This window comes from Girardinichthys multiradiatus, chromosome 1 (assembly GCF_021462225.1).
Source record: "Girardinichthys multiradiatus isolate DD_20200921_A chromosome 1, DD_fGirMul_XY1, whole genome shotgun sequence".
In the NCBI taxonomy this organism is placed as follows: Eukaryota; Metazoa; Chordata; class Actinopteri; order Cyprinodontiformes; family Goodeidae; genus Girardinichthys; species Girardinichthys multiradiatus.
In genome coordinates this window covers 7,051,891-7,067,763 of record NC_061794.1, presented here as the reverse complement: position 1 = coordinate 7,067,763, position 15,873 = coordinate 7,051,891, and the positions used below count along the sequence as shown (strand labels likewise).

The 15,873-nt window shown below is 41.7% G+C and overlaps 1 protein-coding gene and 1 long non-coding RNA gene across 8 annotated transcripts in view; one reads left to right on the top strand and one right to left on the bottom strand.

Moving 5' to 3' along the window:
- bcl2l1 (BCL2 like 1) overlaps positions 1-15,873 on the top strand; it is an 81,541-nt gene that overhangs the window by 9,828 nt on the left and 55,840 nt on the right. Inside the window, exon 3 of one of the 5 annotated variants that reach the window (XM_047366953.1) lies at positions 14,567-14,716. The exons of the other annotated variants lie outside the window; for them this stretch is intronic. Within the exon in view, the coding sequence (XP_047222909.1) occupies positions 14,567-14,686 (120 nt within the window). The 3' untranslated portion in view covers positions 14,687-14,716. Of the gene's footprint in view, positions 1-14,566; positions 14,717-15,873 lie in introns of those variants that run through there. 5 annotated transcript variants of the gene reach the window in all.
- Positions 440-14,284, bottom strand: LOC124869209. 3 transcript variants are annotated; one of them, XR_007038523.1, is made up of 5 exons: positions 14,053-14,284; positions 13,814-13,866; positions 13,541-13,693; positions 10,410-10,539; positions 9,899-10,143 (listed from the first exon to the last, which is right to left on the bottom strand). It is a non-coding gene; the product is annotated as an uncharacterized LOC124869209 (long non-coding RNA). The 3 variants fall into 3 exon arrangements; XR_007038525.1 differs by lacking the exons at positions 13,541-13,693; positions 13,814-13,866 and adding an exon at positions 440-576 and having other exon boundaries at positions 9,973-10,143; positions 14,053-14,280; XR_007038518.1 differs by lacking the exons at positions 13,541-13,693; positions 13,814-13,866 and having other exon boundaries at positions 9,908-10,143; positions 14,053-14,279.

Genomic DNA, 15,873 nt, shown 5'->3' with positions numbered 1-15,873 from the left:
AATTAGAGATGAATAATATTTGAACCAGCTACTGGGGAAAACATTGTTTTTTTTTTCTTCTCTCTGACAGCCTAATAAAGGCAACCCTCGCTGCCATGGTCTGGGGACGCTTGGCTGGAGCTTGATGGGGATAAGGGAGCGTTTCAGAGGGAAAACAAGGAAAAAGCGATACCATTAGTCCAGTGGATGGGCTTTGTGCCTGTGCTAGTTTCAGTAAGGTCACAGAAAAGTTAACTACAAGAGGAATGTGCGCACAGTGGAAGTCGTTATTTCTACGTGACTTGGATTTCTTTTTTCCATCACCTGAGCTGCTGCTGATGCTGTTGTGTTCAGCATTTAAATGAGTTTATCATCAGATTTATCTGTGGAGCACATCTGAAGACAGGATGGACAATAGAGCAGTCATTTTTAATGGAATGATTTAACAGGAAAATAGAAATAAAAACATCATTCTGGTGGTTTGATTATGAATCCATTTAGTTTCCCATTAATAAACCCGATTCCTTCCAGAAGCACGTTGTGTCTGCCTGACCTGATGCATTCCTCCTTGTCCCACACACATTGTAGCTGACGCAGCTGGAACACAAAACGCATGCTATTAAAAACCTTTCACATCTGTATAACTTTACCAGAAACGGGCTGTGTTTTGGGAAATTACCCTTTTAAAAAAAAGAAGTTCATTTTCATGGGCAAAATTCTGACTATAGTTAGTAGGAAGTGACCCAGTTCAGACTGAGAGACAGAAACCCGTTTGTTTCCAGACATGTTCTTATGCACTTCGGGACAGATGTACTGGCTTAGCTGGTGAATCGTTTCAAAACAAAATCATCTGTTACTGCAGTTGCGTAATCCTGCACTGGAAACATTTAAAAAAATCCAACCTTTTATTTGAGTACATTTTAAAATCAAAATGCCGGGTGGCACAAAATGTTTCGAGGAACATCTAATCTGTATTTATACCCATCTGTTTCCCTATGATGCAACACAGAGGCCTGTTTCTATTGGCCATTTGGCTTAATGAGGACCTATATTTATGTGACACCACTCACAGTGAGCCGGACAGTAAGGGAGGTAAAAACAAAATATCCAAAACTTAATGCTGGAAAAAAGCAGCAAAGAGCGGCATCTTGGAGTCAGTAAGTCACTGTAGCAACCATTAGATGCCGTTTACATGGTAACTGTTTAAAAGTGAGGCCTATTGTACTATTACAAATATAAATGGGAAATTCACTCAACTCTACGGGGACTTTAAGTGAAACCATGTGGTTTTCAGATGAGACTTGGGTCGAGCCTTTCAGCAACAAAACACTCCAGATGGGTTTGAGGTGAAGAGGCTTAGTGTCAGAAAGCACCTTATGTTCACTGTTTGGTATGGCAGAGGTACTGCCCCTCAACCTTGTTGGACCAGGATATTTCGAGCCAGAATCTGCTGGATTATAACAGGACTCTGAAAACAATCCACAAATGATGCAGACTAAATGCTCCTGTTGGAAAAAGGGCTTTTTAGAGATTACAAGCAAAGGTGCCAATAATTGTGCAACCGGTGATTTGGTAACAATAATCATTTGAAAACACGAGCCTCCTTCCAGACTGAATGACCATGCTCAAATGAAAGGTTGTTATTCTTCAGAGGGAGATGATGCTGTAGCACAACAAGATCAATGTGCTTTAAGGTTTTTTATTCTTTTCTTTTAACCAAGGGTGCCAACAAGTTTGTTTGTGCCTGCGTGTGCGAATGTGAGCGTCAGCAGGTGGACTGTATGTTGAAGTGGACTGAACCCTGAGAATGTAATTAAAGGCTCGGAGAGGTTGGGGTCAATGACTTATTTTGACTCGGGAGGCAGCTGAGCTCCCAGTGTGCCGTTCTCTGCGGCAGACGTATTTACTCTCGGACCTCTTCTGTAATTAACATGCACATCCGATACGCCGTTAGATCGACAGAGTCGTCTGTCAGACTGCTCTATCGCGGAGGAGCAGGAAATCTCACCCATGGGACCTATCTGGATTGCCCCCCTTTCTCCCTCTTCTCCGCCTCCTACCCCCAACTAAGGCTTTATTTTCTTCACATCTCTCCCTCTGTGTCCTTCTGTCTCCTTTACACGCACACATCCTCCTTCCACCAATTGATTTTTATACCCTGTGTTTCTTTCTACCCTCATTGCATATTGCTAATCTTTTCTGAAGTTCCCCCCTTGTCCCTGCAGTCTCTTTCTCTCAGCTAAAGTCAAGCAGCACAGACTTCTAACCACACACCTACATTTCCCACTGATGTGCTGCATCCATGTTCCAGAGTTTTATCCCATTCATCACTCTGTTAGGGAAAACACACACCATCCATAGCTCTAACATCAAAATCAGCTTCATCGAATCTCCCTGGCTACATCCAGGCTATCTTGTACCTACACCCCCCACTGCACAGCTGCCACCTTTGCCTTTCCCTTCATCCCTTCTCCTTTCTTCTCATCTTCCATCATATCCTCTTCTTGTCTTTTTACCTTTCTGTTTTTTTTCCAGGAACTTGCACATACAGAACACGAGTTCTGTATTTTCTAATGAAGTTTCCTGAACTGAGTGGGTGTTTGGAGCCAGACACGTGGTGCGTGTTATTGTCTTATATATATATATATATGAGCATTTTTATTGTATGGTGGCGCACTGCAGAGGAAGGGGACGGCGCCAAGTCAGACTGGTCATGTGACTTTTTCAAACAAAGAACATGCGGCCACATACACACAAACGAACATAGGAATTTGCTTCACTGTCTCTTTAGTCATGCCACACAGGTGTGTCTCGGCTCTGTAGACAAAGGATGAGCTGATCGAAAAGCGACTTTTGCCTTTGTCTGTTTCTTTGGTTTGTGATGCCGCGAGTCCTCGCAGAGACAATGCTGCCACGAACCCTTTTTTATTTATTTTGCATCGGATCAATGGTGGCCACTTTTGTTCGAGCGCTGTCAATAAACGGCTCTGTGGGGTGGGTGGCTCTATGCAGATTGATAACATGAATGTAGCTGCTCAGCCATGGACCCTTCTCTATTGTTTTTGTATGCATATATTAAACCCATGCATCCGTTGGGCGACATCAGAGGTGACCGCTGGTTCATGTGTGTCAAACGTGAGTCGTGGCTTGAGAACGGCGGCAAACAGACTGCGTGATTCACTTGCCGCCATGTTTATGATCATTATATGTTTTTAGCTGTGATAACGGTCTTCCAGATGATGCACACGTTTATCTCTAAGGACATAGATGCAGCAGAATGTCTTTATGTATTTGCTCATGTCTGAGAAAATGTCCACTGTGCAAAGGCATTCCTACTAGACTAGAAGAGCTACATAACTTCAGTCTTGCTACCGTTAAAGCTTTTCACATTTTGCTCAGTAGGATGTTATCTGTTAAGCTGACAGAAAGTAGAGCAGAAATGTGTGGTGGAGACCTGCAGACGTGGCAGCAGTGAAAACTGGTTCTTCAGTTTTGACTGACTGGGGCTGGTACAAATGCCGAGCACACCTTTCAGATTTTCTTTGGTGAGAAATTTGGAAAACCCTGTGTCCTTCCTCTTCACAACTGTGCGCTACTCTCCTGGAACTTGACAAAAGGGAATAGAAGCATAATCAGACTCCATTTTGACCTTAACAGCTGAAATCTGCATGTACTGTGCTTGCGTACGTGCTGATGCTTAGGTGATTTATTTTGTGGAAACAAGCAGAAATAATGAATCTATTCAAACCAATGTTTTTTTCCTCTGTTCCGTTCTATATTTATATATATTCAGTAGCTGGAAAAAAGTAGGCCTGCAGACAACAGCTCTCTTATGTGCGTATATGTGTTTACAACCTCTGTAACAGCATGGGTTGGTCATGTGAAAGATGAGACCTGTAGGCTTCAGTGCTGCCTCCGAGTGAATGTGCAGCATTTATGCCACATCAGAATCTCTCATTTGATCACTTATGTTGGCGTGACAGCAGTAACCTATCCATACGTTGTTTCTATTCGCAGTACACGTTTCCAGCTGTGATAAATGTGTGTGTGTGTGTGTGTCCACGCTGGCAGCACATGTGCCTCCCTCCCTTCCCTAATCACCCGGCAACACTACAGAGACTGAAGAAGACGAGGATGGAGAGAGGGAGATGCAGGTGACAAAGAAAAGCAGAAGGAGGCAACAGCGAAGCCAGTGACTCGGCTGCATAGGCAAACAGAATGTGGTTCAATAGGTTAAGCAGCATGAATGAGGCGCTTTGCATGCAGCTTGCATGTTGTGTGACAGAGCGGCTGGATGCATGCAACAAGCCGAAGATGCTGCGTTCAGATGCCTACGTGCTGCTCCACTTTTCTACAGCTTAGTGGGGAAATCGGGTCACAAAGCGAGTAACCGGCCCCCCTTCCATCTACGTCTGTGTTCCCCACTCTCCCTCTGTCTGCTCATCCCCTCATTTTTTCCACCTTTCTCTTCCTCCTATGGGAAAATATATTTTTTTTTACGGTTTGTCTTCCTGCAGCCGAGGCATCCATCCGCATCCTTTCCTTCCTGATTGCACTTTTCCCTCACCATCCACCTCTCTGTCTAGCTTTCTCCCTGTCTCCATCCCTTCTCCATGTTCATATCCACGATCAGATTATGAAGCATATCACGGGATTAGTAAATCTCCGGGTTTGTATTAAATTTGGAGAACTGAGGGCTGGATAAATAAGGCTGATGAGTCTTTCATGATAATGTACAGTACTTACAGAGGAATAAATGATGATAAAGAGCATCAGAGCCATCACTGTTATATTCATCAATGAATGGCCAGGGGGAAGCAGTAATAGAAGCAGCTGTAATCAGCAGGTTTGCAGTGAGAGAGAAAAACTGATCAAACTAGAGAACAGAATGGAAACTGGTCGCCTGCCCATAGATAGTCATCTTCTGTGGAGTGTTTCTAAAGAAAAGTCTCTTTCAAGTTGACTTTATGCGACATGAACGATACAAGCTGTGGTTTCATGGAAATCTCTGTACAGACTTTTTGGTTTCCCCCCTTCAGTTCACAGTCATATTTGTCCCTTTTTTTTTCTTCCTTGTTCTGGTTTCATCTCTGTTTTTCCTTTTTTTGGTTTTGCACCCTGCGTCTCTTTGTTCTTTCGTTATGTCTCGCCCCAGTCCAGCGATCCCTGTTTTTCTCCTTCAGCTCTTCCAGACAGATGGCAGGTCTCTGGGTCATGGTGAGGTGTCAGGGTGGGGTGATGGCCTACAGGGTGCAGTGTGTTGTTGCTGAAGACATCCTTTCCTGGAGTTTCTCTGTCTTCTTTTACTTGAGCTCTGTTCTCCTCGTCATTCTCTCCACTGTCCCAAACATCTGCTGTCTCTGCCAGACTCGCACACAGTCCAGAGTCCTTAGTTTTCCTGCTGTGTCTCGTCGGTGTGCACATGAGATGTGTGTGTGTGTGTGTGTGTGTGTTTTCTGACAGAATTGGGTTCTGTAGAGAAACAGCCCCCAGAGTGCAGCAGGGAACAGATTGGAGTCTGAGCCGCCTTGTCCTGACTCATTAATCTCCTCTTTAATTCATGGTCTCACTGCCGGCTCAACTCAAGCGCACATATGCACACAAACACAAACAGGCATGCATGGTGTCGCCTTCAAGGTCCAAAAAGTAGAAGAAAGCATACTTTCTGGCACTTCTTCTCTTGGCATGAACAATCACACGCAGTATCACTGAGGGGAGGTTTAATCATTTAATTTCCTTTTGTTTGTTATTCTTCTGCCTGGAAATTGTCCATTAAACTTTAAACCAGTTCTTCCACCTCTCCACGGAGGCCAGCGTTGATGCTTTGTTTGCCAAGAAATGCAAGTAAAGCCACACCAAAGTTATTCAAAAAGCACATTAAAAACAACAAAGTTTGACCATAGGCTGTATAATTAAAAATTCAAAAGATCACTTGGGTAGAACGCTGCCACCCCATTGAAGGATTGAAAAACAAACAAAGTCTTAGTCAATTCTAAAAAGACAGTTGGGGTGATATGTATAAATGCTTGGATGTACCAGTGAAAAGTGTGGCCACACTATCGTGTGGCCCGATGAGTTCAACCATATGGGAAACAGAAAGAATTGTACAAGCAGATTGTAATCCACTGTATTGTTACAAAATATTGTAGAATCTGTGAATTTAGGTTCAGAATGTTTGGACCAGTTGCAGGTGGTTTATAAAGCTTGGTTAGATTGTTACAGCTGTTCAAGCTGGATAAAATAAAGGCATTAGTGACTTTTTAAAGGTCATTAAAAGAAAGGTAGGGCATCAACTATGTGATCCATAACAGAAAAAAGCTAGCTTTTACAACGACTTGTTTGTTTACTCAATTTTGAACTGTTGTCCTGAATCACTCCCCAGTTTCTATCTTGGGGCCAAATTTATGGAGGTTCAAAGTGCAATGCTGATCCCATCAGTACGTTCTTAACAAGAAAGCAGACTGGCATAGTCTTGTTTCCGAGGCAGAAATCCTTAGCTCCATGAAAGATTACAAGTAGATATAAAAGTTGACAGTTTAAAATGGCCTTTTGTGGTTACAGGAAGGTTTGGGAGGTAATCTCCCAGGTGGGTGGTTTTCCATTGGTTTTTATCTCGGCGCTTTATTTCTGGCACGGCCGTGTATTTGTTTAAATTCTGAGTTGTTAAAATTCTCAGTTGAATACTATTCTGAATGTTGCTGCTGCCTGTCAGCTTTAACTTGTCACCTTCTCATATTCCGAGGAGTGCATCCGAAAAATAAGCAGAGAGGAACCACATCCAGGGTTACTAAGCAATGGAAAAAGAACAGCCTGCTTTAACACATGCACATTTTTTATATTATGGGTCAAATGGATACCCTTTTCTTCAGGGATCAGCAAATCGTAACAAGCTTCTTTTTATATTATCTCTTCACACTGGTTGAGTTTTTGACTATTTCATAAAGTATTATTTGTCTTCTACTACAGCAGTTTTTCTGCTTGCCCATTAAAAAAAGCCCTACACTAAATGTCTGAGTTGCGAGATCGAACTAGTTTTTCATTCTTCAGTTGTCTGTTCAACAAAAATTCCTTCCTCTGTTGGTCATGTGGGATCTTTGGCATCAGACACGACTCCCTTATCCTTTCAAATGCTTTGGCAACTGTGATAAGGATGCAAACGGGACGGAAGCCCATGAGGAGGAGCAGGAAGAAAGGGGCCTCGTTGAGATGATCAGGACGTTGATAAGGATGCAGGAACAGGCCTTTGCATTGTTGGCTTCACATCTTAACTGGATACAGATATGAAGCTTTAAAGACTTGAACTGGCATCATGAAACCACATCTTGACTGGGATAATAAAAGTACTTGCTGTAAAATGAATAATCATATGATGGTGATGACGGTGCAAATAAGCATCGCATGTAGGAGGCTATGTGACATTTTAAATGTAATAAAAATTTATGATGCAGAGCTGATGTAAACATCTGTAAAGAAAAATCACCCCTTCATTTATTTCTTCTGGACCACCCCTGTGCTGAGGGTCAGAGGGAACAGTGCCAGGGGAGAAACTAAGCAAACAACAACAAATCTCCATTGCTTTCTTGCTGACATAATTTAAAGTCAAAGAAGAGGAAGGAGTGCATAAAGGACAAGCTCAATCTAAGGTTCTCTGCTGTCCTGTTTTGTATTATTTTGAATTTGAGCTACCTGATGCTGTGACCAACCCAGACTATATCAGTGGGTAAAGCTAAGAGTATACCAGGAAATACACGTTTAAGCAAATCATCAAACACCGAACTGAATTCCAGCAGCCCACAAGCACCTGCAGTTTCTTGGATAAGCTTTGGAGGCTCTGTGCTGCCAGTTACCAGCAGGATGTCTTTCTTCGTAGATCCTCCCACTTGCAGTCATTGTCTGTGTACATTCCCTTTCATCCATGATGACCTTTCCCCAAAATTTGACACTTGTCAATTCTTAATTAAAATATCAGGATTATTTTGTGCAGTAAAATGACCCACAACATTTAATCAGTATTACCTTCCACTTAACTCACTTAGCATTGGTGTTCCCTTTTCTAGAGTATCAGTTTTTCTCCACTGTAAAAGATGCATCGTCAACAAATTGAGCCTTCAAAAAGCTCATGTCTTGCTCCTGCTAACAATGTTTTTAGGCTGAGAGGTCTGATGAAATGCTAAGCTAGTGCCGGCATGTTTTCTCACTCCTTCAATACGACTTATCCATATTTCAGTTTGTAACATGTTTTAATGTGGTTTCAGTTAAATATGTGCAGACAAAACAGACAGAAAAGGTTCTGCCTCATACTTTGTTAAATTTTATGATGCTCAAATCAACTAGTGTTTCAGCTGCTTTCTCTTGGATGGCTGTGAATATCCAAGCACAGCATCCAAAGTAGGTCACATGACACAGACTGAAAGCTGCAGCAGCCAATAAGGTCTCTCCTCTACAACAGATGTCATTGTAAAGGGTGAATTTTTTGCGAAAACACCAACTCATTGACCTGTAATACAGTTTTGCACGTTTCATACAAGAAAATATGACCGCACTTTTGATAAACTGTGTAAAACACTGCGGCACGGATCATTGATGGTGTGGCTGACAAAACAAAATCATAGACAATACTGCAACAACAGGAAAATAGTTATATTAGGGACTCCAATGCAGAAAAGAAGTCATACTAAGCCTTAATTCATGCTGGGAGGGAATCGTGGCTTCAAACTAGACTGTTACATCCCTGGTTGTAGCTGAGCTGATCAAATGTGCTGTAGGGTCTTCAGCATAAATGTTTCTCTCCATACTTTTAGTCATTTTGTAAACTCCAGGTTTTTCTGTCAGTTTTCATTAAGTCAGAAATGACCCTATAGACACTTAATGACAGACGTCTTCTCATCAGGTCTCACTGTCTTGGCACAGCCATTCTAGAAGTGGGGTGTTGTGGATGTGCTTGACAAGAATGTCCTTGGCCCGTGACTGTTATTTGCCAGACATTTGCTTCCTTGAAGAACTTTTCTTGATAATCAGTTTTGCCTCTATAAACAGAGATGCTTGCCCAGACCTCTGTCACAGCTTAATTAGAGTGTGTATAGAATAATAAAGGGGAGTCTTTTCAAACTCAATCCAATGTATTCTATTTACACAAGCAGCCTGGAATTAAATTGTTGGACTATCTCACAGATAATAACAGTAAACAGAAAGTGTATCTGTGGTTGGATTGTGTAGCCAGTGGACCTGAGAACTTGTTTGTGTTCCAAAGTGTCTCAGTAATGTTTATCATCTTGAATAATGCAAGCCATTCAGTCAGTCATCTGAATACACTTTCACATCACGTCAGCACTCTGTCAGGAGGTTTATGTGGATCTGAGCTGATGAGCTGTATCTCTTCATCTTGCCGATCCTTTAATCCCGTCATAGACTGTTGGTCACAGTGTAAATCAGAGGTCACAGCATGCCGCGTTCACTGACTGCTCTAAACCTCGCCGCCTCCCTGCCGGACATCTCACTCAGTTTCACCGGCCGGAACGTGATATCTCCTACATGTGTCCTCATGCAAACAGCATTTCGTCAGCCAGCGGGATGTGACAGGAACTTTTTGCTCAATAAACAAAAACACATGACGTGATAGTATTGCACGGCCCATTCTGGGCTCAGTGACACTGCAGCCATGTGTTGTTTGCGTGCAAGAACCCAAGTGTTGCAATTTGAGGAAAGTGTTGCTCAGCTACAACCTGGACTGATGTAAATTTCAAAAGTTTTCCAAAGATCTTTCAGACCACCAGGGACTATCGCACTCTGGGTTTGTGAACTAATGAACTATGATCATGCTTTCTCTAGTCCCTTTTAAATGAATTGTTCCCTCCATGCTTGATCATTTCTGATTCAACATCTTTAGTGTCTTAGTACTTAGAAATTGCTTCTCTTATACCATCCTAATCTTCAGAGAAGGGACAATTATTTTATTGACTGACTATTTTATTGACTGACACGTAGGATTATCACCTCTCAGCTTTGTCCCAATCTCCATCTTTGCATGCTTCGACTGGTTTCTTGCCACTTGTAGTCGGTTTGTAAGCATCATGTGCTTTGTGGGTTACTGGAAAGCATATTCTGCATATTCCGTCTGTCAAGAGCAGCGTGTCTCAATCTGATGTTGGAAACCGATGCATCAACCTGTGAAGATGTTAAACTGAGAGATGCAAGCACACATGCAGCCAGGAGAGACTCGGATTAGCCCAGGTCCTCCAACGTTTGATTATTTTTAAGAAATATTAATTAAGATATTATTATTTTTCAGTAGGCGTGATTGCATAGGGGGTGGTGTCACTAGGCACAGCATATTATAATTACTAATATCTTCAGCCTTTAAATTGTTGTACGCCAGGCTTATTGTGTATATGACCACTGTAGCAAGCTAGCATTAGGTAGCCTTAGCTTACCCTCTTGCGTCCTCCAGCTCGTACCCTTCAGTTTGGTCCCGCTCCATGGCTTCCCTCTCCCTCCTGTACTGATCCAGAGTGTTTCGTCTTGCTGCCGGCAACCTTCCCTGGTTCTTCTTTCACTCTGAGTCTGATAAGAGCCATAGACTGAGCAGCATTCAAGGCTGATGTTGTGTTTGTGTCACATACAATTCAAATCAGGTTTTGTTTTTCGGCCTGTGGGGCCACCTTGCTATTGACGATCCCGTCCACATTGGGATCATACTGAATTGCAATAGAAGTTGAACCAAACTGTAGAGCTGACCTGAGTAGAGTAGATACTAATGGAAATGGAGGTAAACAAAAGATTCACGCTGTTTTCTTTTTTTTTAGGAGCATACATTGTATGCTTCACGGAGTAAGAGCCGCAGCATTTCCCCTCATGCCCATGTTCAGGTCTGCTGAATGCAAAGTTCAGCTTTGTGAGGACCTTTTATTGGTAATTTAGCCCTAGGCGTCTCCCTGTTAAGTCATTCCCTATATGTATACATTTTTAAACCGTATTTTAGACTTTCTTATAAACCAAAGGCCCAGCAGAAAAGCTATGGGAACCACTGGTCTAACACAATCTTGTAGAAAAATATGTGGTTACTATAGAAGGATAAAGATGATGTGCCATAGCATGGAAAGAAAGGTTCACACTAGCTGAAGAAGAAGAGGAATGGTTTAATGTTGAGAGAGTACAGCAAATCTTTGTTTTAAGAGTGAACAACAGAGGAGGTCAGAAGGAAGTGCACTTCATCGTTGCTTAAAAGATTGAGTTGCCAAGAAAATAATTATAGTAGTGTGTTACTTGGAGAAGGATGTCAAAGTACTGCAGGACATGCAGGGGACCATCAGACAGTGGTGAGGTTTGCGGTAAGTGTGAAATGGTGTTGGACATGTTGACATGGACTATGTTTGCAGATGATATTATGATCTATAGCGAGTGGGAATGGTCGGAAAAGAGGCCATGGAGGTGTAGGTATGCTTTGGAGAGAAATGGAAGAAAGTTAGTCAAAGCGAGAAGGAACGCTTGTCTGTAAACAAGAAGAAGAATGGAAAGGTGAGGCTGCAAAAAGTGACAGTGGACAAGTTTGGAATTACCATCCAAAACAAAGGGTAGTGTAGGAGAGAGGTGAAGAGCAGAGTGCAAGCAAGGTGGAGTGGATGAAGGGGTGACCTCTAACTGAAGGATAGCTGTACGAGTTAAGGAGAATGTTTTTAAGATGGTAGAGAGACCTACAGGTCCTTCTCAAAAAATTAGCATATTGTGATAAAGTTCATTATTTTCCATAATGTCATGATGAAAATTTAACATTCATATATTTTAGATTCATTGCCCACTAACTGAAATATTTCAGGTCTTTTATTGTCTTAATACAGATGATTTTGGCATACAGCTCATGAAAACCCAAAATTCCTATCTCACAAAATTAGCATATTATTAAAAGGGTCTCTAAACGAGCTATGAACATAATCATCTGAATCAACGAGTTAACTCTAAACACCTGCAAAAGATTCCTGAGGCCTTTAAAACTCCCAGCCTGGTTCATCACTCAAAACCCCAATCATGGGTAAGACTGCCGACCTGACTGCTGTCCAGAAGGCCACTATTGACACCCTCAAGCAAGAGGGTAAGACACAGAAAGACATTTCTGAACAAATAGGCTGTTCCCAGAGTGCTGTATCAAGGCACCTCAGTGGGAAGTCTGTGGGAAGGAAAAAGTGTGGCAGAAAACGCTGCACAACGAGAAGAGGTGACCGGACCCTGAGGAAGATTGTGGAGAAGGGCCGATTCCAGACCTTGGGGGACCTGCGGAAGCAGTGGACTGAGTCTGGAGTAGAAACATCCAGAGCCACCGTGCACAGGCGTGTGCAGGAAATGGGCTACAGGTGCCGCATTCCCCAGACCTGGGCTACAGAGAAGCAGCACTGGACTGTTGCTCAGTGGTCCAAAGTACTTTTTTCGGATGAAAGAAAATTCTGCATGTCATTCGGAAATCAAGGTGCCAGAGTCTGGAGGAAGACTGGGGAGAAGGAAATGCCAAAATGCCAGAAGTTCAGTGTCAAGTACCCACAGTCAGTGATGGTCTGGGGTGCCGTGTCAGCTGCTGGTGTTGGTCCACTGTGTTTTATCAAGGGCAGGGTCAATGCAGCTAGCTATCAGGAGATTTTGGAGCACTTCATGCTTCCATCTGCTGAAAAGCTTTATGGAGATGAAGATTTCGTTTTTCAGCACGACCTGGCACCTGCTCACAGTGCCAAAACCACTGGTAAATGGTTTACTGACCATGGTATCACTGTGCTCAATTGGCCTGCCAACTCTCCTGACCTGAACCCCATAGAGAATCTGTGGGATATTGTGAAGAGAACGTCGAGAGACTCAAGACCCAACACTCTGGATGAGCTAAAGGCCGCTATCGAAGCATCCTGGGCCTCCATAAGAACTTAGCAGTGCCACAGGCTGATTGCCTCCATGCCACGCCGCATTGAAGCAGTCATTTCTGCAAAAGGATTCCCGACCAAGTATTGAGTGCATAACTGTACATGATTATTTGAAGGTTGACGTTGTTTGTATTAAAAACACTTTTCTTTTATTGGTCGGATGAAATATGCTAATTTTGTGAGATAGGAATTTTGGGTTTTCATGAGCTGTATGCCAAAATCATCCATATTAAGACAATAAAAGACCTGAAATATTTCAGTTAGTGTGCAATGAATCTAAAATATATGAATGTTAAATTTTCATCATTACATTATAGAAAATAATGAACTTTATCACAATATGCTAATATTTTGAGAAGGACCTGTATTAGAATGTGCAGTTTAGAGACTGTGGCATAAAAAAAATAATTGAACTGAATTGTTAAAAAATACAGAATTGAACTGTAGAAGTTAATTACTTAATGGTTTAAGCATTAATAAAAGATTATTGTGGCAACATTGGACCATTTTTAAGATGTAAAGTTTTAATGTGAATAAAATACATTTGCCAATTGCAGACAGTGTTGTTTTTTTTTCGGTTCAACCCTGTTTTGCCTAAGAGGAAGAGGATGTGAGGTGTTAATCGACGTCTGGTTTGTGTATGTGTCACGGTCAGGGGGGTTTACCATCAAGGGATTTGATCTTTTCAGCTTGTTCTGTTGCAACATAGACGCAACAACGAGTCAGGGCTGATGAATGGGAAGATGCTGCTAATGATCGTTTAAAAGCTCCTTCTCTCATACGGCATACCGGGCCATTTATCAGCTGCAGAGCTGGACCTGAAGATCCAGACGCACACATCACACACACTAATCAGCTGCTTCTCGGTAGCCGTGGCAACTAGCTGCAGAAGCCCTCTCACTTTTGACTCTGCTTCTGTCTCTTTTTTTTCTACTCACCTTTTTGCTTTCATGACCTAATCCTTCCTTCATCCTTTTATATTCTTCCCCAGCTAACGAAAGAAGGGAAAGTTAAAGACATATAAAACATTGTGTTAAAAAAGGTACGGTCTTAAAGCAGTTTGCAGGCTGCTGCGTAGCAGCTGATTTCCTCTGGGAACCCAGCTGAGATAAAGGAAAAGAAAAAGGCGTGACCATGTGAAATCAAAAGGAAAAGAGAAGATAAAGACGGGGTTTACCTGTCAGGAAGAGCGGGAGATAGAGCATATCAAACCAAGTCCCAACTTGATATGTGCAAAGGTAATAGATGGGCAGTTCTCTGATAAAGAAATAAAGCTGGAGTCTCAAAGGGCGTTCTGAAAAAGCAAAATGCACATCTCCTAATTTCCAAGTTAAGAAACAGATTCCAGGTTAAGAGGTCGATAACTGAAAAGCCACATTTTTGAAATATGACTGCAGATGCAAAGAAGCATCTATTTGCAGGTGATTTGTATTTAAATGTAGCATGTGACCACGGCAACCTGATAATAACCATGCTGCCAGTGGAAATGTTAAGCTAAAGTGTTTGATTTATCTTCTCACTGGTCATGTCTGCGCTGGTTACACTTGCTAAGATCCAATATATGTACAAAAAGTAGAGCTGCACAATATCTGGAAAATATGTAATTGCTTTACTGTACTGCATTGTACCATAATGCCAAATTGACTATTGTTAGCTCACTAGACTCTTTTCCTACTTTTTTGTCATCCCAGGTCCCTGGTACCCTTTGTGAGCTTCACCATCTCTGCCATGAAAAAAATTACATGCAGTCAAAGTCTATCCAACAGGCCAAAAGTGTTATGGATGTGCAGAATGTGCATGCAGGACATTGAAATTAAAATTCCTCCAGATATTACATCCTAGCAGTCCTTTGTGATTGCACGCTTTGATATTGCATTGTTGATTTTAAATTGTTATACTGTCCAGCTCTAATACAAGTCTAATAGAAATGGACTGTTCTGCCAAGCTGAATGTGTGTTCAAGGCCGCTGTGGAGAATTAGGCATTTAGTTTATAACTCACTAGCTTGGTATCAATAGTGCAAACAAGGAACCGCTCAATGCTAGCAAATATCAGGATAATGTTCTTTTTTATGCTGTCTATGGACAAAGCATGTTGGAAATAAAATAGAAATAAACCAGAGCATGATCTTGTTGCCATTGGTTTGCAGGCCTGGATGCCCAGGTCTAATAATACCTCTTCTAACCAATCAACCGTACTCCTAAGCATCCAAATCCGTCCAGCCGACAAATGTTTTGAGGGAATGTTGTAGAAAATGAAAAGGGATATGAAGATGTGAAGGGGAGCCACGGAACATTAAGGATGATGTAAATGAATATAAATCGGATTGTAATTCCGTAATGTAATTATGTGCTGAAAGCTTGAAAAATGAGTGAACCAGAATGATCTTAACTTTTTCGTTTCATGAAATGGTCCTCAGTATATAAATGGAAAGGGCACTCCTCCGATACCCTGCTGATATGAAGCAGATGATTGCAGGGTAAGAACAGATATTTTTGTTTGTAGAGTTGTTTTTAGTTTTAAAAACTAATTATTATCAGAAATGATAGTATTATAAAAATGCTGAAAATAAAAGAAGTCTGAGAAATGATCCCCGAGGAATGCCGTTTGAAGCCGAGGTTGGCATATGTCCGTTTTTGTACTTAATTAATTATTAGCAGCATGCTATGATTGTATTTGTTTTTGGAGTCAGTTACCTAAATGTCTAAAATACTGATAACACATTTTATTTTTAAATTTGTTGTACTCATTTTAGTTGAGAATCAAACTAAAGCAGGATCTCTGAACATTAACTATGAGTGACGATGTGTCATTAAACAGGCAGACACCTATAATGTTGAATATTTAATGCTGTTTTCAGTTAACTTTCCAAAGCATCTCTACACCATGTAGTTGGTAAACTTTGTTTCACAAGAAATCCCTTAACACTGATTTGTAACATGTCCAGGCTTCTTCCTTTCAGGATGTTTAACAAGGGCATATCACGTGCTACACCTACA